The sequence below is a fragment of the Eschscholzia californica genome, unplaced genomic scaffold (genome assembly GCF_041429995.1).
Source record: "Eschscholzia californica isolate CP2 unplaced genomic scaffold, dmEscCali1.0.p SCAF_6, whole genome shotgun sequence".
NCBI lineage: Eukaryota > Viridiplantae > Streptophyta > Magnoliopsida > Ranunculales > Papaveraceae > Eschscholzia > Eschscholzia californica.
The window spans coordinates 43,134,367-43,154,878 of record NW_028238483.1 but is presented as its reverse complement, the minus strand read 5'-3'; the positions used below and the strand labels follow the sequence as shown (position 1 = coordinate 43,154,878).

The 20,512-nt window shown below is 34.2% G+C and overlaps 3 protein-coding genes and 1 non-coding gene across 5 annotated transcripts; 2 read left to right on the top strand and 2 right to left on the bottom strand.

Moving 5' to 3' along the window:
* Positions 1 to 4,123: 4,123 nt before the first annotated feature.
* LOC147535267 (putative methyltransferase PMT15) lies at positions 4,124 to 7,998 on the bottom strand. The gene is made up of 6 exons (XM_086649452.1): positions 6,643 to 7,998; positions 5,713 to 5,923; positions 5,313 to 5,610; positions 4,833 to 5,225; positions 4,661 to 4,738; positions 4,124 to 4,507 (listed from the first exon to the last, which is right to left on the bottom strand). The coding sequence occupies exons 1-6, from the start codon at positions 7,351 to 7,353 to the stop codon at positions 4,267 to 4,269; spliced, it is 1,932 nt and encodes a 643-aa protein (XP_086505578.1). The 5' UTR covers positions 7,354 to 7,998; the 3' UTR covers positions 4,124 to 4,266.
* A 1,367-nt stretch (positions 7,999 to 9,365) lies between these two features.
* On the bottom strand, positions 9,366 to 9,437 carry TRNAC-GCA (transfer RNA cysteine (anticodon GCA)). The gene has a single exon. It is a non-coding gene; the product is annotated as a tRNA-Cys (tRNA).
* A 1,846-nt stretch (positions 9,438 to 11,283) lies between these two features.
* On the top strand, positions 11,284 to 14,502 carry LOC147535265 (GRAS family transcription factor). The gene is made up of 2 exons (XM_086651148.1): positions 11,284 to 11,696; positions 11,814 to 14,502. The coding sequence occupies exon 2, from the start codon at positions 12,211 to 12,213 to the stop codon at positions 14,149 to 14,151; it is 1,941 nt and encodes a 646-aa protein (XP_086507274.1). The 5' UTR covers positions 11,284 to 11,696; positions 11,814 to 12,210; the 3' UTR covers positions 14,152 to 14,502.
* A 2,126-nt stretch (positions 14,503 to 16,628) lies between these two features.
* On the top strand, positions 16,629 to 20,122 carry LOC147535264 (uncharacterized). 2 transcript variants are annotated; one of them, XM_086648042.1, is made up of 8 exons: positions 16,629 to 16,940; positions 17,309 to 17,538; positions 17,669 to 17,897; positions 18,527 to 18,564; positions 18,646 to 18,690; positions 18,999 to 19,123; positions 19,293 to 19,401; positions 19,871 to 20,122. In XM_086648042.1, exons 2-8 carry the CDS (start codon positions 17,389 to 17,391, stop codon positions 19,907 to 19,909), a joined length of 735 nt encoding a protein of 244 aa, XP_086504168.1. In that variant the 5' UTR covers positions 16,629 to 16,940; positions 17,309 to 17,388; the 3' UTR covers positions 19,910 to 20,122. The 2 variants fall into 2 exon arrangements, with proteins under 2 accessions (XP_086504168.1, XP_086504167.1); XM_086648041.1 differs by having other exon boundaries at positions 16,857 to 16,942; positions 17,312 to 17,538.
* The last annotated feature ends 390 nt before the right edge of the window (positions 20,123 to 20,512 follow it).

The window sequence follows — 20,512 nt, the reverse complement described above, 5'->3', positions numbered from 1 at the left end:
ACAGACTGACACACACACATACACCTTCACCAATTCTAACCTCATCATTCATGCCAGCATCTAGTCTTACCCTACTTCCTATTTCGTACACCAATGTACAATTCTAATTTGTCTACTTGCACAGTTGCACACTACATGATAAAATTAGTGTTGTTAGCTAAATATTGTTTTGAGAATAATTTCATGTATTGACTTAAGAAATAAGAATTAGAATATTTATTGCTGGCATGATAGCTATGCTACTAAAATTGTCATGGTGGCAGCGGTGGTGGTAGTTTGCTTAATTATGTTTTGGTGGTGGTGATGTTGTGATAGTAGTAGTGGTGGTGGTGGTGCTAGAGAAGAAACAAAAAAAGATAATGGAGATGATAATGCTAGAGAATAAGATTTGAGCCCTAACCCACTGGATAAATTTTCTTCAATTTAAAGTTGGAGCTTTGGTGGTAAACGTGTTTAGGTGCATTTAAACTGGTTTGAAATTCATATATTTATTAATTTAACATTCGTATTATTTGCTGAATGTTAAATTAATAATATTGTTTTATCCATTTATCCGAAGGTCGGTTTGTCCTATCTATCTAAACCCAAATGAGTGTTGAACTAAGTTTTGGTTAATCAGAAGTTAATTAGATGAGTAATGAAGCTTCACATTACAAATTTAATTGTTAAAACAGAAATCATATGATTTCTTATTCTGATTTATTTTGGTGGGTTCGAAGTTGTTAATAAGTTGAGCACACGGAGTCTGATGGACCCAGGTGCTTCTTTTACGTGTAAATGGACCCGTACAATTAAAGCCCGGTGGATAAAATAATATTTATGTATCTATATTTCGTAAGACATAATATAAATATTGATAGACGTGTGAGATTTCAACTGTAAGTCTATAAAGACAAAATATATGTCTAAGAATGTTATGATCTTGAGGTGGATTGAATATTAGTCATGAAAATAACAACTAAATGAAAAAGATCACTACAGCATAATTTGAAGAAAATAATTAAGAAACTTACTTTCAATTTGTATATGATAACTCTTCGGCAAGACTTTTGAACTTTGGCTGAGGGAAGCGTACACTAGCACCATACAAAGACTTGTAGCATAATAGTCTTAGAGTTGTGGTAGTATTCGTGATTTCTGTGGTTTTCAGGATGTACAAATTCGACAACAAATTTTTTATTAGATTGTATTTTTATTCGTTACAGCAATCGCACAAAAAGTACTAGTTTTAGACTTGTAAGAATCTTAAGAGCGTTCCGAAACAACCAGAAATTGGTGGGTGTAGTGGATTGTGCTAATCTCTTCCCAGTGAAGAAGAGTCGTTTTCACGAGGCCTTAATGATCACGGTGGCAATGCCCTCGAGACACGGTCAGAGCACGCTCACCCAATGTGCTTCTTTCACGACATGCTCTGATTTTGGGTGTCGTCCTGTTGTCTTCTTAGCGGAGACCGCGAGTTCTCTATGTTTTCAGCTAGTCTGAAACTACTATAGCTTTGAAACTAGTCTGAATTCCACTTTGCTCCTCTTTGTCTTCTTTACCAACAAATCTAACCCAAGACCTAGTAAGGTTAGTGTGTTTTTTTTTTACTTTTTGTTTTTTTCTTGATTTAAGTTTATTTATTCGCTACAATAATTCAAATGAACATTGGCCAAATTTACCAGTAATTGACTTACAACGCAAGTAAGAATCGTAGTAATCACCTCAGTTTTGACTAATCAAGTTGGGGGACAATGAGCTGCAATATGAGGTGCTCATTTAATGATATTATCTTAAATGGATGACTTAGAAATGAGTCAAATCAAACCACATTAGATAGAGTTTAATTAAAACATGTTGGATTAAGTTTTACTAATAAAAGAAAATAGATTCAATGAACATGTTATATCCGTACATTCAATGGCCACCAAATATTCTTAGCTTTCAAGCTTTTGTTTTAGGGCACATGATCCCCACATGAAATATGTCAATGTCACACCAACCCTTCACAAAAATGAGGGTTCTCAAATTTTTCTCTCGTTAATTGTTGTATTTATAATCTTTTTAGTTTGGGATATAACTTTGCCTTTATGTCCAGATCTTGGATCTGTCATTAACGACGATTACCAAAAATTATCATAAGAAAAAAAAAATCTTGGATTATTGGTCATAGGGAGATTTTATAGGGCCCCCTCATTTTTGTTAAAGGGCCTCCCCTCAGTGATAATTTAGCAAGTAAAATAGTTTATGGGGAGGCCTTTTAACAAAATTGGGGAGGCCTTATAAAATTTCCCATGGTCATATTATTATGTAATTTGGCTGTTACGAGATTTAGAAAGTGTATACATGACTAGCTACTTGTTGACAACTCGATATGAAGCTTCATGTTAACATTATTAAGTACAATTAGATATCATTAGAATAATAGAGTCTCCTAAAGTTGAGAGGAAAGGAGACATGGGACCACTATGTACTTTGTACTAATAGAGAGTTAGTACAAGAAAAAACAAACTAATTTTTATTAAAATTTGTCAAATGCTAATTTAATAGAGAACACTAATCTGTTTCGTTGATGCTAGTAAGACGGTGAAAGAAGGTTGTGTTTGGTTGGAGTGGATGATTAGAGACTTTATGGTATAATATAATGTAATTGTTTAAATCAAATACCACTTAAATTTAAAATAGAGACTTTTAAAATTGTTTTTGTGCTACAATGCCGTTATTTTTTTTTTTTTCACCACACTTCTAACGTTGTAAGAGAGTTAAATAATAAGTATGTCTAATGGTAAATAGTGGTACCTGTAAAAATAAAGATTTCTTTCAATTACGTACATAAAAGTAAGATATACTAAAAGTCAAATAATAAGTATGTCTAATGGTAAATAGTAGTTTTTTTTTTGTTGAACTAATGGTAAATAGTAGTTAGTGACAAAAATGAAAGCGAGAATAAAGAATATTATCTCCGTAATTCTATTTCTAATAGCATATGTGCATTACCATCTGCAATTGCCCATCTACAAAAACCAGTGCCAGCTAATAGAAATTAGGGAATTACTTAGGACATTGTGGTTCTACTTCCAATGAGAAATGAAACTTAAAATTTTTGGTTATAGAGTGAGTGTCCAACCACTACACCGAATAATAGAAGATAACATTGTGGTTCACTAATAAGTATTAACTAAACTGTGGTTTTGACATACCAAGTGGGTTGAATCTCTCTCTCTCTCACTAGAATGTCGATTGGAGTAGAGTAGACAATTGTTCGTCTACAACTGCACTTTCTTAGATGAAAGGGAAAAGACTCTCCAGTCTTTTTTTTTACAGGTACAAAATTTTGGCACACAAAAATGAGATAATATCATCGTGGCATCACGCCTCACTCTATGAGGTTTCCATGACATATAGTGTTGGACTTGGAATAGTCCATTCAGTTGAAGGGGATGTGAGTCTACAGGTCTCCCCACCACTATGGTCTATGGGGTGTAAATCTTTTTTTTTTTTGAATCGTTCAGCGTGTGCTTCGAACCCTTGACCTCTAGGTGGAAGATTATACCTCTTACCACTCCAACCAAGGGTTGTAAATCTTGGATATAATTTCGGGTGCGTCTTTAGAGGCAGCTTATAAATAAGCTTCCCGATATAAAAGTGTAAACAGGGTATGAAAGAAAATATTTAATGTAGTGAAAATTGACTCTCTAGCTTATAGTTGAAGAAGCTGATATTTACTTTATTTAGGTAGATAAAAAGATCACTGTTTGAGTAGGTGAAGAATGAACAAGTGGTTTGTGCCAAAGCTAAATTTGGCCAGGCATATAACATCACCTCTGTATTCACTTATTTAGGATTTCTTGTTAGGGTGTGTCTGGTTTTGTATAGATATATCTCCATATGAATGATTAGGTATTGACTATGAGAAGAAAAAGACCTAAAAATGTGCTTGAAGCTTACTTATTTGATATGAGTCATAAAGTGTATTTATTTGAAAGTTCACCTATGACCCATGTAAGAGTGTTGCATGTACAAACGATCTGATAGCCTATTTGTACACATAAGAATCGGATTTTAGAAAAATCGGTGTACTTCTATTTGTTTGAATTAATACTATCTCTTATGAGGATATATATATATATATACTTCCACTAAATTATGAAATCAAGAATCACATTCATAAATTTGTATAACTATCCCTGAAACTGAATTTAGTTGTGACAAAATTCACATTTTGACAGAACTGTAAACTAAAAAAATTGAAAAGAAAAAACAAAATTGGAACAAGGTTGGATCCAATTAAGAAACTAGATTAGGTTGTTTTTCCTCCTTTGGAGCAGTCCAATACATTTTCACTGCAAACAAGATCTTCTCTCTATTATGAGGACTATCTTCATGATCAATAACTTGACTATTCCATTGCATTTCGTCTGTTATAGTTTTAATCTGCAAAATTATATCGACATCGTCTCTTATAATCACCGCTCCTTCCGGTCGTAATATTCTATCCATTTCCAACAATATATCTTCCATGTCACACCTGAAATAAACACATTCATCGACTTATTAGAACAAAGCTTTAGACTCATGATTTTTCGTTTTGGTTCAGTTCAGAATTAGAACCAGACCCGGACCCAAAACCAAAACTTTAAACAGACTAAGACCCATTAAGGAATCTTTCGGTTTCATATACCTGTCTTTGTAGAGAGTAAATAGCGAATCAGCGTGTAGAAGATCGTATGTTCTTGGATAAGTAGACATTGCTTCACACCTACATTTTCGAATAATACATTAAACATGAGGAAACTGTTAATGGTATACATAATAGGAACCAATATAGTTCTAGTTTATGGCTAGGAGTTTACCAATTCTGGTATGTACCGATCAAACCACGCTCGTAGATGGCTCCTAGTGTGTCAATCTTCGCTTCTGAAGGTACAACATTCATAACCCACAACGGGTAATCGATAAGTGAGGCAGCAAATCCTCCCAAATTTGCATTCATATCCACCACATTTCGATACCTTCCTTTCTGCCCAAGTTGATTATTCACATTCTTATAATATGCTATTCTTTTCTTCCAAAGTTTAATATCTTCTTCAAACATCTTCTCCGTAATTCCTTTAAGACTTCCACTACTTATTCTTGGTGGAATTGCATTCAATCTCTTTGGCCATTTCGCTAATTTCCCACCAGCAACGTCTTTTATATTTGATATATCGGGTAGAGGAGTTAAACAAGTGTTCATCTTAGTATACCTGAAATGAAATTTCGAATCAGAATAGACGAAAATTACAGAATCATGAGTTCTGACTTCATAAGTTTAGAGAAATGTGGATATATACCAGGCTCTATCGGGATCTTGAGCTTGGCAAAAAGGCGGTCTTTTAATGACTTTTCGGTTCATTTTGCAGTGAATGTGATTTGTTGGTTTTTGCCAAATTGCAATATCATTCTTTTCGACTACCTTCTTCCAACAAAGTCTTTTGGCAACTTCTTCGATCTTAGTCTGTTCGGCGTTTAGATCTTCTTTAGTTCTTTGCCACCCAACATAATGACTCTTCCAATTGATTGGAGGGCCCGAAAGGATCCAGTATCCACCCGGACGAAGAATTCTATCAACTTCCATCAAGTATAGCCCCTCTATATCACATACAAGTTCACATTAAAACAACCGAAAGCGATTAAATGTTTGCAAACTAGCACCAAAACTTAGACATAAAATAAAGTATTCGTATATAGTACCTTGGTCTGCCCATGGGATAAGACATCTAGAGCAATGAGCCATATCGAAAGCTCGTGATGGGTAAGGAAGCCTCATTGAAGCAAGTATACCAATCAATGCTGGTACACCTCGTTCGAGAGCAAATTGTACTTGAGCTTCGTGAGTGTCTTTTGGGGCAAATGATATTGGTAATATATCTCGAGATAGTAAGTAAGCTCCCCAACTTGCTACCTGAAATATCGGGAAAAAAAAGAACCGCATTTAATCACATTCTGTAACGAAAAAAATCTATAGCGATTATTTAAGTTCGACATGAGATTATTTAAGTTCTGACACACAGGTGGGAAATGAGTGTAATAATAAAGTTTGTGAAAAAAAATCTCCAATTAAAAAATATATACTAAACAAATTACTAAATTACATATAAGGGTGAAAATTTGTGGAGTTTTAATGGTGAGATATGGAAAAGTCATTAAATAAAACATTCCATAATCAAACCCTAAACTTATAGTAGAAAATAATGGTAAAAAGTTAAGAACTTTATTACCCTAATTCTTAGAGATTTTTTTTTTCAGATAAGAGCCAATTAAAGGATACGTTATTGTGTTTTTATTAAACTTACTATATTAAACATTTCTTATTTTCTCAATTAAAATTTATTTTTACTCTCCAAAATTCTTCTTGTACTAATACCATCACTTATAGTTTCACTACAACCTAACGTGTCAAAATCAAAACCATTGATTCCTAGTAATTACTACATCTAACCATCTCAAATCTCTAACTTAACTAATAAGAAATAATCAAAACCCACTTCAAAAATTACTCAAAAATTATAAATTTAATCCAAAATTTGTAAAAATTAATTAAAAAAAAATTTATTTTATTTTCAAGAAATGGGTTTTCTTTGTGTCAAGAATTAGATGAAATATGAGAGAAGAATTTCTTACCCCACAACCAGTATCAATGGCGGTTCTGATAGACCCATCTTTCAAATTAATCAATTTATCAATATCATCAATATAAGAATCAGCACCATTAGGAAACATAGTACCACCACCAGGAAACCTAAACCTTTGACCTTCATATCTGATCCAATTTTGACCTGCTTTCTCAACTGTTAAATGTTTATGAGGAACATTAGCATACCAAGCATAATCTCTACTAATCGGCCATTGAAATGGATTTTTGTACCCAAATGGTGCTGGAATTCTACACTTTAATACTTCACTTTTTGATGGGCAATGTCTCTCTCTATAAATGTAATTCTCTCTTGGATAATTCAATGACCTATTTGTATCTTCACATGGTGTGTACTCTGTAAAATTGAAACCACAAGGTGGGAAATTTCTATGTTTTGGTTTAAGTTCTAATGCTGTAATTGAATCTTCTGCTGAATGGTGGGTGGAAAAATCAAGAATAGGTGAATTTGAGATATGGGTTGTGTTTGATTTTATGATTGATGGTGATGATGATGATGATGATGATGATAATGAAGGACAGGGGATTTGATGATTATCAACAATAATGGTGGGTGGTTTATGTATATAGATACTAAACATGTAAGAAAGAGAACAAAGAAGAGAGAGAAAAACCAATGGGTAAATATTGATTTTCTTGAAGAAAGAAGGAATTGATTTTGGGAAATTTGGTCCTGCCATGACTTACAATTCTCTAATACTCTGTTCAATCTCTGTTTCTTTCTTTCTTTCTTTTTCTCTCTATAGTTGTGGATTAGGGTTTTAGAGAGAGAAAGAGTGGGAGGATAGAGAGAGATAGAGAGAGGGGTTGTGATGCTAGTCGGTCATGTTTTGATTGTGATGGAGATGAAGAGACATTAATAGGTGAGTGTGAACCAGAACAGAATGGGTTGGGTTTTTGATACTGGGGAAGTGAATGAGTATGGAAATATTATCTAGTGTTTCTAATTTTAATGAATTAAGATAATCCTCTCTAAGTCTCTATCAAATTTAGATAATCACTAATTTAAAAATTGAAGTTAGATCAAAATTAAAAAGTCATATAAAGCAAGAGTATTAAGGGCTACTCAAATCGAAAACATCACATAATATTGAGATAACATATTGTAGTAAATCAACGGTAAAATATCATATATTTCAATTCGAGAGTTAATGAACCGTGGTTTTATAAGATCTCTTTTGTTATTCTGTATTGTCTTCTATGATTATTGAAGAAAAAATCAAGTTACGCGTAAAATTACTATCTTATTGAGTCTTTTTTTATCGACACTAACATAGACAAGCACTCAGTATTAATTTTCTTTTTTGTTATTTCTTCCAAAAAATAAAGTAAACTATAGTTCAAATATGTTTAAGTACCAAATCTTTATTTTTTGTCCTTCATTCATTATCTTTTAATGTGGTGATGGTGGTGGCTGCCCTAGTGGAGGTGGAGGTGGTGGTGTAAATATTAAGTTGCTTCTTGTGATGAAAGTTAATTGGACTTTTGAGGAGAGAGAGTAAAGATGACTCTATTTTGGGCTTTTGGGAAGTAAATACATTTCTTACTTCTTTTTTTTGTTGAAGGAATATATTTCTTACTTGGTATAAGTGAGGTAATAAATGGAATATCATTAATTGTAATTTTGTTTAATTTTTTCTCTGGGTCATAGGTGCAGATTTCTTTCCTGTTTAGCAAGTTCCTGGCCGATGATATTCATGGTATACTACTCCATATGAATATCTTGATTCTTGAATGGTAAGGAAATGGGTTAATACTTTCAACAAAAAAAAAAGGAAATGGGTTAATAAACAAGAACTTGAGGGAGTTTGGCTTATAGGATTGGTATGAGAATTTTCAATGATAATTTTGTGATGTCAACAAAAGCGACATTGCGAGAATATTTGCTTGGTCATCAAAACTTTTTTTTTTAGAAGGTCATCAAACATTATTATCTTTATTGAACTCTCAATGTCATTATTTGTGTTCCAATATTTTGAATTGTCTATTTCAAAGGTGTATGGAGCAATACATGACATTATTGGTCAATCCTAACCTTCATTGGATAATAACATGGGAGTAGTTGTTTAGTTGTCTATGTCCATCACACATACTATAATAACAATACATGACATAATTATAGTAACAATCTCTATCAAAATGAATAGGTTGTAATGGTCATTCATTTTTATTCAAAGGTATCGTAGATATATTACTTCAATTCTTTTGAAAAGGATGGATATAATAACCAAGCAAAAAAAAAACATTTAAGTTCGAATGCAATAATATTGGACGAGCATTACAAAAAGATAGTTGTCATTTATATAATACAACAACTATTTTTTATAGTACGAGTGAGCTTTATACCTTACACACTTCTTCCGAGCATTACTTATTTTATACAAAAGTAAGTGAATATTTTCTATTCTTTTTACTAAATTGATCTCTTTTATGTAAAAATTGTATGACATATTTAGACAACATCAAATCAAATGACCTGTATAAACAACAAGGAATGAAATAAACTTGTAATTTGTGGGATAAATTAAGCTTTTTACCCAAGTTTGTTATCTCTCATGGCACAATTTAGTGGGAGCAGGAAGCCAAGTGGGTTAGTAGTTCATGTTCAAGGGTTCACAACTATCATCAACCGGACCAGTTTGGACAAGACAAAAGGAGGAGGATCCTAAAAATAATTTAGAAAAAAAAAGAGAGGGCCCAACCGGGTTCGAACCGGTGACCTCTTGATCTGCAGTCAAATGCTCTACCACTGAGCTATGGACCCTTTTGTTGTTCAAACCTCCTCAAGTTTAAACCTACTTGATAGTTTCGTCATTTTCTCTAAGACATAGGAACCGTTGGAGAGTTAAGAGAGACGGATGCAGTGTTTGTCCGATTATGGTGACATCAATCCGATTATAGTAACACAGCACAAAGTTACGGTACAAACGAAGGTGATTTGCGAACTCAACTTTCTCTCCATTCATTCGAATGGGTTTACGGGTTAACATTGGTACCAAGACTTGGGATTTTGGGCCACTACATATTAAGTCAAGGTTGTCACAACGAAGCTATAGTCAAGGTGCACGCGGTCTTACTGTCTATGGAAACTATAACTAAAGGTGTTCAATCGTTTTTCAAAAAAGTAGAATAGACGAGATATTCTATGTATCCTACAAAGAAGTAGAATCGAAGGTGAAAAACTATATCTATAGAGCTTTAGAGAGTATTGGATGTGTATAGTTCTATAGCGTATTTGATGCACTATGAGAAGAAAGTATCCTCCTATTTATCCATGTTGGAGACTCGTCGAGTCTATCAGATCCTTGGATTCAACGACGAATTCAAACCCTATGAGAGACTTAATCTAGTCGTCGATATTTTGGTAAGTGTAACGCGACTGTATAATTGCGCCTCCTTGTATCTGGATTTTTGATAGTCAGACATGACTACATGAGCATAGTGGGTTTTAGAAGTTAAAGAGTCAATATATATGTGACAAGATCTTTCGGGTCGAGGAACATTCAACGGGCTCGACCGAAGAAGTCGAGGGGATGTTTGGATAACCATCAGGACCCTTGATGAGAGTGATTTTGGAAACTTTCGATGATTACATAGATCATAGATGTACACATGGACTTTGGAGGCGTTGTAATCTAGTGGGTGGAATTATTTCTTTGGATAGTGTCAAACGAGTAGGATTGCTCTTTGGGCAAAGTCTATCAGGAGATAAGTGGGTTGGGCCCAAAGGGCATTTATGCAGGATGGTTGGACCTGTACGAAATTGAAATGGAATGGGCTAGTATGTTTTTCGTTTGAGGTATACTTGTGGTGAAGAAACCAGATACGATTTTTGGTGACTACAGTTCCAGAGTCTTAAACCTAAAATCTCCTTCGCCGGCATTCACAGAGATGTGTGGGAGAGAATGTGGACTACTACATATCTAACAAATACAAAATCAAGACGCTGGACCAAATATTGGGATTTGTTCAATGTAGTCACAATTTCTGTGGAAACCCATTTCACAAAGAAGATAGTCACTCTCATTTTTCACAATTCCATGTAGTCAAAATCCAAATCTTGAACTGCTCAAGTCCTGAGCTGCTCAAATAGTTGAAGCTTATCAAATTCTATAAATAGAATTGTTCATCTAAATCTTACATAATACATAGATAAAGTCAAACGTCGATGACAAAACCATCTGGCTATCGACGTTGATCTAAATTGATAAATTTGTCAATCGAAAAAATACAAACGCAACCTATGGTATTTGTTAATCATATTGAGTTGCACTAAAACTATAAGATGTATCTATGTATCTAACTAGGGTAAATATTTCATCAAAAAAAAAACTAGGGTAAACACTAGATCTTATTATTCCCTTACAATTTTCTTCTTTTTATGTATTATTAGTAAGTATTAAAGGCAAATTTCAACAGAAAAAAAGAATTATTAAAGGCAAAGGCAGAAGGTAATTACTATAATTTTTGACAGAAGTAGAATCTGATTCCTTCTATAATATCCAACGGTCAAATAAACGGGTATCATTAAGGGGAGAGACTATCACGTGATTCTCACGTGGCTTACCGTAAGAAAATAGTATTTATGCACCCCACACCCCATATCGTACACCAACGGTCACATTTGACTGAACATTCCCAACGGTCATATTATAAACCCTAAAAATTCACCTTGTCTCTTCTTCAGCATGCATAAAATTCATACTTGATAATTGACACTCTCTTTTCCTCCAAATTCTCATCAATTGAGTGAAAAATCTCAAATCAAATCAATCAGAACAAACCAAAAATATGAACAAAAACCCATTTAGGAATGGGAGTAGTAGAGATATGAAAGAGAAAAAAAGATTATAAGAAATTAGTGATTTAGGGTTTTTGTTCTTCATTTGGGTTGAGTATATGATGGTTCATGAATCTCTAACTTGGGTTTTATTTTCTTTGTTTGTTTGTTGAAGGGTTTTTTCAGTTCTGGGTTTTGCTTCAAATTACAGGGAAAAAGCTAATTGTTATGGAGATTTTACAGGTTTCAAATGCTCACTTTTTGTTGGTTCTCATCAAATTTCTTCTTCTTGCCATCAACTTCTTCAGTCATAAATTTATGCAAGTTGTTTCAATTCATGGTGTTATTCAATTTGGGCAGACGAATCACAACTTTCTGAGATGAAATTTTCTGGCAAAACTTGGAATTCAATGGTCTGGTAGGTATTCTTTTTTCTATGTTTTCAATTCATTCTTTAATTCTTTGTAGAGAGATTTTATGATTCATTCTTTATTCTTCATTCATTCATTCATTTACTTATTTGATTCTTTCTAAACTTCATACAAAACCTATATTTGCACAAAATTTCATCAGATTTTCATTCATTTTGTATCTGTTTTTCGAAAAGCTTCAAACTTTCTCTTTCTATCTCTACATAATTTTATCAAGTTAGTTTGTGAATTTAAAAGAAAAATTGTACAACCAAGATATATATATAAACTTAAAAGAAGAGGAAGAGTTAGGGTTAGAAACAAAATAGGTTTGGAGGATTCAGAGGATGTTGGCTGGTTGTTCTACATTGTTGTCACCTAGGCGTAGATTGAGGATCGAAGCTTCGTCGCATTTTGAGGATACCAGTTACCCATTATCATCTATGAGTAGTACACAAAGAGTAGACTTTCCTTGTAGCTTTAATAGGAAAGAAGCTTCGAGGTCTCAATCGATAAGACCCGTTGTTGGTTTATCGGTGGAGAAATCGTTCGAAACAAAGGGAAGTTGTTCTATTAGGCAAAAGATTTGTTCGCCACTTTCGATTTCAACAACACAAACAGGGATTTGGGAAGGAAGAAGAGGGATTGAAGATGGGTTTTGGAAGGAAGAGAAGAAGAGTTTGAAGAGATTCGCCGATCAAAGTTCATCAGAGGAGTCTTCCTTTAACAAGGCCAAGAGAAAGAAAAGTAACAGTTATAGCGAATTGGGTAGTGGGAATTTTTGGTTTTCAGATAATGTTGATGGGTCTGGAGTTACAGGTATTGGAGCTTCTTCAGTTGCTTTAACCAAGGAAGGAAGGGTAAGTTATTCGCCATTTTCCACAAACCCTTGGATGAATTATGTGGTGAATGAGATTACAGAGAAAGGCGGTAAGGGTGGTGAACCGAGCCAGCAAGCAATTACGAAGGTCAAGTCTGGATCAAGCAACTCGTCGGGGAGTCAGAATTTGACTTTAAATCCAGTGGAGAATTCTTCTGAATATGGGTCTGGCAATGGGTCTAGGGTTCCTAACTTGTCTGAGGGAGCAAGATTGAGGCCCGTTAGCGTTGATGAAGTCCAACCGGAGCATCAGGACTTCGAGCTATTAAGTTTACTTGTGGCTGGTGTAGAATCGATCGTCTCGAAGAACATTTCAGCCATTTCACATATCCTATTTAGACTTGGGGAATTAGCTTCACCAGAAGGAAACCCAATTCGTCGAGTCATATCTTACTTCACAGAGGCTTTAGCGCTACGAGCTGCAAGGCTTTCACCTCATATCTTTCATATCTCTGTCCCTCGGGATATCGATCGGGCTGATGAAGAAACAGGCCTTGCACTTCGGCTTCTGAATCATGTCAGCCCAATCCCGAAGTTCCTTCATTTCACATCAAACGAGATGCTTTTGAGAGCGTTCGATGGAAAAGAACGGGTTCACATTATAGATTTTGATATCAAACAAGGTCTACAATGGCCAAGTTTGTTTCAGAGTTTGGCTTCTAGATCTAACCCTCCAAGTCATGTGAGAATTACAGGAATAGGTGAGTCTAAACAAGAGCTTCAAGAAACAGGAGATCGATTAGCATTATTCGCTTCTGCCTTGAATCTTCCTTTCGAGTTCCATCCTGTCGTTGACAGGTTAGAGGATGTGAGGCTTTGGATGCTTCACGTAAAAGAGAAGGAAACCGTCGCTGTGAATTGTATTCTGCAGTTACACAAGATGCTCTACGACGAAAGCGGAGGGCTTTTGAGGGATTTCTTGGGCTTGATACAGAGTACTAGGCCCTCTATCGTTCTTATGGCAGAGCAAGAAGCCGAGCACAACCACTTGAGCTTGGAATCAAGGGTGGCTAACTCATTGAAGTACTACTCTGCTATATTCGATTCAATTGATTCTAACTTACCCTTAACTAGTCCTGTTAGAATCAAAGTAGAGGAGATGTTTGCAAGGGAAATCAGAAACATAGTTTCATGCGAAGGAAGCGAAAGATTTGAAAGACACGAAAGTTTCGATAAATGGAGAAGTTTGATGGTTCAAGGAGGGTTTAGAAGCATCGAAATTGAAGATAGAGAAATGCTTCAAAGTCAAATGCTTTTGAAGATGTATTCGTCGAATGAGAAGTTCAGTGTGGAGAAGCGAGACGGAGCAGGAGTTACACTTAGTTGGTTAGATCAGTCATTGTACACAGTTTCGGCATGGGCACCGGTTAATGTTGCAGGAAGTTCTTCGATTTCACAACCGAGTTAAGTTGATCTTCAATGGAGTCTTTCAACAATTCCTCATCCTCACTCAATATAGAAGAAAAGATAAGTAAACAAGAAATTCTTTGTAGGTATTAGAAAAGAACAGTCATTATCATTCCTAAATTCATTCTTTCATTCATTTGTTGCTGTGAAAAAAAATATGTTTAGAGATATAGTTAGTGTCATTTAGTTTAAAATTTGATTGTTATTCTTTAATTCATTTGGGTGGAAACAAAATTATGTATTCATTTTTCGATTTTCAGTTTGTTCATTGTTGTTGGGTATTGTAATACAATTTCATACATGTAACAGAAATTTGAATCAATAAATTACAGAAGAAGAGTATTATTCAGTATATCTATCTCCATTTCCACATTTCTTTTTATTTTTCAATGAAATTCATGTTCATTATCGGGTTTTGACAATTCACAACTATTCGGGAGTTGGAGTTCTTTATTACGTCAATAAAAATGTGATACAGGTTTTAAACCCCGGGCATCATGTCTAGATTGAGCGAAATCGGTTTAAACCACTATACACATTTCAGGAAATGACGACCATGAAAGACACAATATGTGAAAGTATGTGATGTTAGCTCGAGGATATAGTTCTTGATGAAGATTTACTAGTTAGTAGTTATTCACTAGAAATCAAAAGGAACCCTAAGGAGGGGATCAACCAACCCCTAAACAACATTCATTCACCTAACATCACAATTTTGCGAGTCCAGAAGTTGATGACTTGTAATGGTCTAGTCTTGAATTTTGCTAGTGGTATGGTTAAAAGCCATTTGATAAAGTTCGTTGCCTCCTAACTCTTGATCTTTTGTGGCGTACGTATTGTGTTTCCTTTCCTTTTAACATCTAATATCGGAAGCGAAGATTGTGAAGCAGTTAGTCGACTGAAGGCAAGTCGGAGGCGACTGACGTAGTCATCCCTGTTAGACTGAAACTCATTTTGTTACTAAAGCCCATTCTAATGCTTGTATCGTGGATCGGTAGATGATCCATCTATCTTTGAATTAATAATGTATATAATTACTTTATCAGCTATCAAAATCTGAAATATGATAATGAAATAAATAATGGTTTCGTAAGCAACTTCTGCCTACAATTTTTTTTTCTTTCCTTTCTTCTCTATAGACATCATCTTATCCGAACCAGGTTAGTTTTAAAATAATGTGGAGCCATTTGAAGGAAATTCTAGGGAAAGTTGTTAGCCGTGTGGGTCCAATCAATAATATTTTATAGAAGTTGTTAGACCGTGTAAGCTCAATGAATTAAAAGGGTGGAAGACCTTTCTCTATCGACAAATTGAATACAATCATGTGTATGCGTGTGGCTTCTTTTAAGTAATTGTGATGTTAGGAATTCTTCAGGAATCACATTCCAAATGTAATCCGTATTTGAATTCATTAAAAATCACATTGCAACTGTAATAAAAGTTATTTTGATCTGAGGACAGAGTCTTCAAATTAAATTCCTAAATTAACCTTTATAAATATTAAAAATTACACACTAACTCACTCGTCCAATATTATTAGTTTCTCTTTTATCTTTTTAATATTTGGTTCCATTTTTCTTCTTATGCTATTGAAATTTCAAAGCCATCTAAAAAGAATGACATGGTCCACATGTTATTTTACCACATTATACTCTTCTATACATCAAAGAAATATCTTGGAAAGTATGACCAAGTGTTATTATTCCTATCTTAACAAAAAAAAAAAAGTGTTATTATTCCTTCAATGACTTCCAAATTTGTTGTCAGGGGCCAAGTTATTCAATATTTTGTCGACAAATATATTACATCTTTATAAATTGACTCCACGCCACCACCATCAAAACCTATTTTCACTTTATTTAATAAGAATAAATTACAAATACAAATTTGGACTTCAAAATTCGAACGACGAACCTATTATTTTTCTTTAGGGAGATAAAAATTAGAAAATACAATATAATAATTGTTGTATATAGTAGTTGCAATGTGAACAGATCAAAAGGTTGTTGTTGGGTGCGTGTGCACCCCAAAATTGCTATAGTTTCTCTCAATTTTCAAATTTCAAATTTTAATCAGAAAATCAATAAATATTACTTATCATTAAACATCATGAAAAATCCGCAAGTTCATTTAGTATGATGTATATTTAAAATTCATAACCAAATTCAAGCTTGAAGATCCGAGTTTGTAGGCTCATAATCAAAGCCATAAAACAAAGAAGGGAGAACTTTAAAATTCATAATCAGGTTTGAAGATCTGATTTACTGCCTTATATTTTGAACTTGAAAGGTCTGAGGCCCAAAGTATTGCCTCAAACTAGACCGTTCGACTCCTTACATGCTAGTCCAGTCTGAGGCAATGCTTTGGACTTTAGACTGGTCACTCGAGTGGAGAGGCCTGTGGGTTTGAGGAATTGACTATATAGCAATTTTGGGTTGTATTTCTTATCTTTTATTTTGAGAAAACAAAATAGATAGTATTAGAAAAAAGAAAATGTGAGGTTGAGTTTTAAAAGGAGATATCTCAAAAAAAAAAAAAAAAGTTTTAAAAGGAGATTCCACAGATGGCTCCAAGCCATGAAGAAAAAATATGGTTTTTTGTGTTTGACATTATTTCTCACTCTTTTACTTTTCTACAACTAGTGAGTCAGTCAGTCAATCATACTATCAACCACTTCAATCCCAAGAAGAATTGGTCCACTATTTCAGAGAGAGAGAGAGAGAGAGAGATGGCAAAGAAGAATTGATTTCTCAAGTACCCATTTCCTTTAATCTTTGATTGCATCAAAAGGTAATACTTGATCTTCATTATCTGTTCTATATGCATGTCTAAATTCCATCTCTGTCAAAAATGTACGAACTTTTCAAAACCCCTTTTTTGATTCCATCATTAATACTTGAAATCTTGTGTTCTTGACCATTCTTAGCTCTAGATTTGTTTAATTTCTATAATTATTGTAAGATCCCTCCATGGGTATCCTGATTTTGGCTTCAATTTCTAGTTTATTGAGTATCTAGAAAGGGTCTACTAAACAAAATTTAATTAACATAAGTATGATGTCCTCATATGTGTAATTGGTTGATTCCTTGATTAGATGATTATTGGGTTTTATTATTTAAAACATTAATGGTTGACTTGACTTGTGATTCTTCATAAAGGGTTCTTCCAACCTCACAGTTTAGTAGAAAAGGAAGAACAGAAGATTTTAACTCTAGGTGTATCCAATTAAAAGGAAATTATGATGAAGGGTATACTAGAAACAAGGGGAAATCGACAAGTCGATGTCCATTATGTTGTAAGTCCTGGGGTTCCTGGTGTAGTTGAAGAGAATTTCGAAGGATATTATCTCGGAAATGATGATCTTTTTCTTGAAGTTCTTCAAGATCAGGTGAATAATTGTTGAAATTAAGTTTTTTCTTTCACTAACATGTAGTTCATAGTTGGGTGGATGAAATGTTTGTTGATATTCCTGAGTGAAAAAAAGGTAAATTAATATGTTTTAGCTTGGTATGTTGTAGGAGACTGTGTACCAATCACTACAATTAAGTGGTGGAAGTAACAGAGCCAAAGCTTCGACAAGTACTGGCTCGGAACTTCGTCGTGAATCGAGTAGGGAGGGTGAATCTTCAGAGGCAAATGAAGTCGAATCACAGTTGAAATTGGATGAAGCTTTAGCTCTTTCCTTGCAGGAATTGGAGAATCATCTTGGTACTACTTCCCTTGATGAAACTTCTCGAGTTGAAACCGGTACGTAGATGGCTTCGCTGACACTTTATATGTACATACATGTATCATTTTGGTTCTGTAATTGGTTATAATTGTAGAGTTCTCATACAAATATTTTTGGGGCAAGGTTCACGATGTCTGATATCCAAAGTCACCCTCAACCATGCCGCTTTAAAGAACCACTTGATGGCGAAGAACCTCTGTGGGGCACTGTTTGGTTTTTAAATTTTGTTCGTGTTAGTTTGAGAAATTTTAATTCTTTCAAGAGTTAATGGGTCGACATCCTAAACCCACTTTGAATAAATACTCTTAAAAACATTTGATCTCATTTCCATAATTAGCAGAGGTATATAACTACTTCATGTACGATGTTATAGGAATTATCTTTACGGTTCCTCTTTCCCTATACAAATCTACGATGTCTTATTCTATTGAAAATTATCGAACTTCAGTTGAAGTACAGAGATGGATATTGTGCTTTTGATATTCATAAAGAGGATGATATTATCAAAAGAATAATGTACCTTCTTTGTTACGTATAGTTAACTTGTATTTTCCAAATTGTTGATATAAATCATCTAATATTTCGATAAGTTCTAGTTTTTGGTTTGCCTCTTTCACATATAATCAAAAATTGCAATATTGTGCAGTTAATAGAGAAGTCAACACTGCAAACTCTTCAGTCGAGGTAATTTATATGAATTGGTTGTTTTCTTGTGTTATGATTTAAGTTTCTCCCATGTATGATTTACTCTATTATAAAACACAGGAAGCGAGAGAAGATAATATCGATCCAGATAACATGACTTATGAGGTGAGTTTGTTATCGATAATTTTATTCCGCTTGTCATGAATCCCGATTCAATTTGAATTCTATATGAATATCTTAAACATGTATCCATGACCTCCTTGATTCTGTTAATGATTTTAAATTCTTATAATCATGTGATTTAGGTTTCTCAGTACTTAATGAACCTTTTTCTAGATTAGTGACCTTTCTTCATTATTTCTCTTTTTTTATGCTTACTTTTGTTCGGTCGTCATTTCTCGACTTAATATCTTCAAGAGGATGTACGTCCTTGATTTATGCATGACTTGAGTTGAAAACTTTCCATGGGACAGCAATTACAATCACTAGGAGAAACCATCGGCACCGAGAGTAGAGGACTATCAGATGAGCTCATTGCCTACTTGCCCTCTTTCAAGTACAAGATCGGGTTCTTCTCAAAGAAAGAGAAACATGATGAGTATGTTAATCTATACTCTACTGGCTAATTATTCGTTACCTTCGGGGTTTCTTACTTCTCTTTTTATCCTTTCGCAATTATATATTAAACAATCCTCTGTACCTACCACTGTCATTTTTACAATGATTTTTAGATAGTAATTATTCTTAGGACTGTTGAAAATATGCAGGTGCGTAATCTGCTGTGAGGAATACAAAAATCGAGATGTGATAACCACTTTGCCATGCCAGCACCAGTATCACTCAAAATGTGTCACGAGGTGGTTGAAGCTCAATAAGGTGATTCAGTTTCTTAATTATGTTGACGATCTATTTCTTTAGCCTATAACTCTTATTTTCCCAATGTTTGAAGAGTTTCGTTCACATAGGAATATACTCTAAGACTCTTATTTTAATGATCAATTCATACTCGACGTAGATTCTAAAACTCCATAGAAATTGGTTTTGGATGGGATGGAAGATGTAGATTCTTACAATGTAGTTAGTTCTTGAAAGCAAACCTTTAGATCAGAAACTTGTTTAGGGTTTAGGGATTAGGGGCTAACCGAGTAAAGTCAAGGCATTGTCATGGACTGGCCTCTCTTGAAAATCCAGTGAATAGTTGGCCCGCAAACTTCATATCCGCATAAATAAACTAACGTAATTTCCTTTTCTCGCTCTTAAACTCTACCTGGTTTTTCTTTTCCATATAGAATTATCGATTATCTATTGTGAAGATCAATCTTTTTCTTTTTTATCATCAAACCAGGCATGCCCAGTTTGCAATGAGGAGGTATTTGGTTCCTAATATTGATGAAAACAGTCTTGTTCCAAGGTAATGAATGAGCTTTAGGTTTTTGTAAATGCTGTTCATCTAGACTTCATTTTAGTGTATTTTAAAGGAGTTGGATTACGATTATAGTTCTTCCAAGTGGCTATAACTTATATGATATATTACTATTATAAAGCTTAAATGGTTTCTGAGTTATGATCTTTAATGAAATAATTGGGTCATTGTTCATTCCTTGGTGGACAAAGATATTTTCTTGAAGTACATTTTACTCTTTCTCTGGCCATCACCATACTACCTTGCCAAGAGCTTTAGGTTTTTGTAAATGGTGCGAGAAAGGAATATGGTTACGAGGACTAGCAATCATTGAATGTGATTCCTAATAATTTCAATACTTGAATGTATTTTTTTTTATTTGGCCCTCGATTGTTTGATTGACAGATTCTAAGAGAAAGAGAATCTCAAATTCACTCAGCTTTAGGGTTTGAGATTCTCCCTTGTGAAAGAATAACATTCCTCCGAAGAATGCAATTCTTGATGCATTTTCGGGCACTGAACATGAACTAATTGTAATGGAGTAGAATGGGCAAGGTTGTAATCCAATATACTTCTAATCTTAAC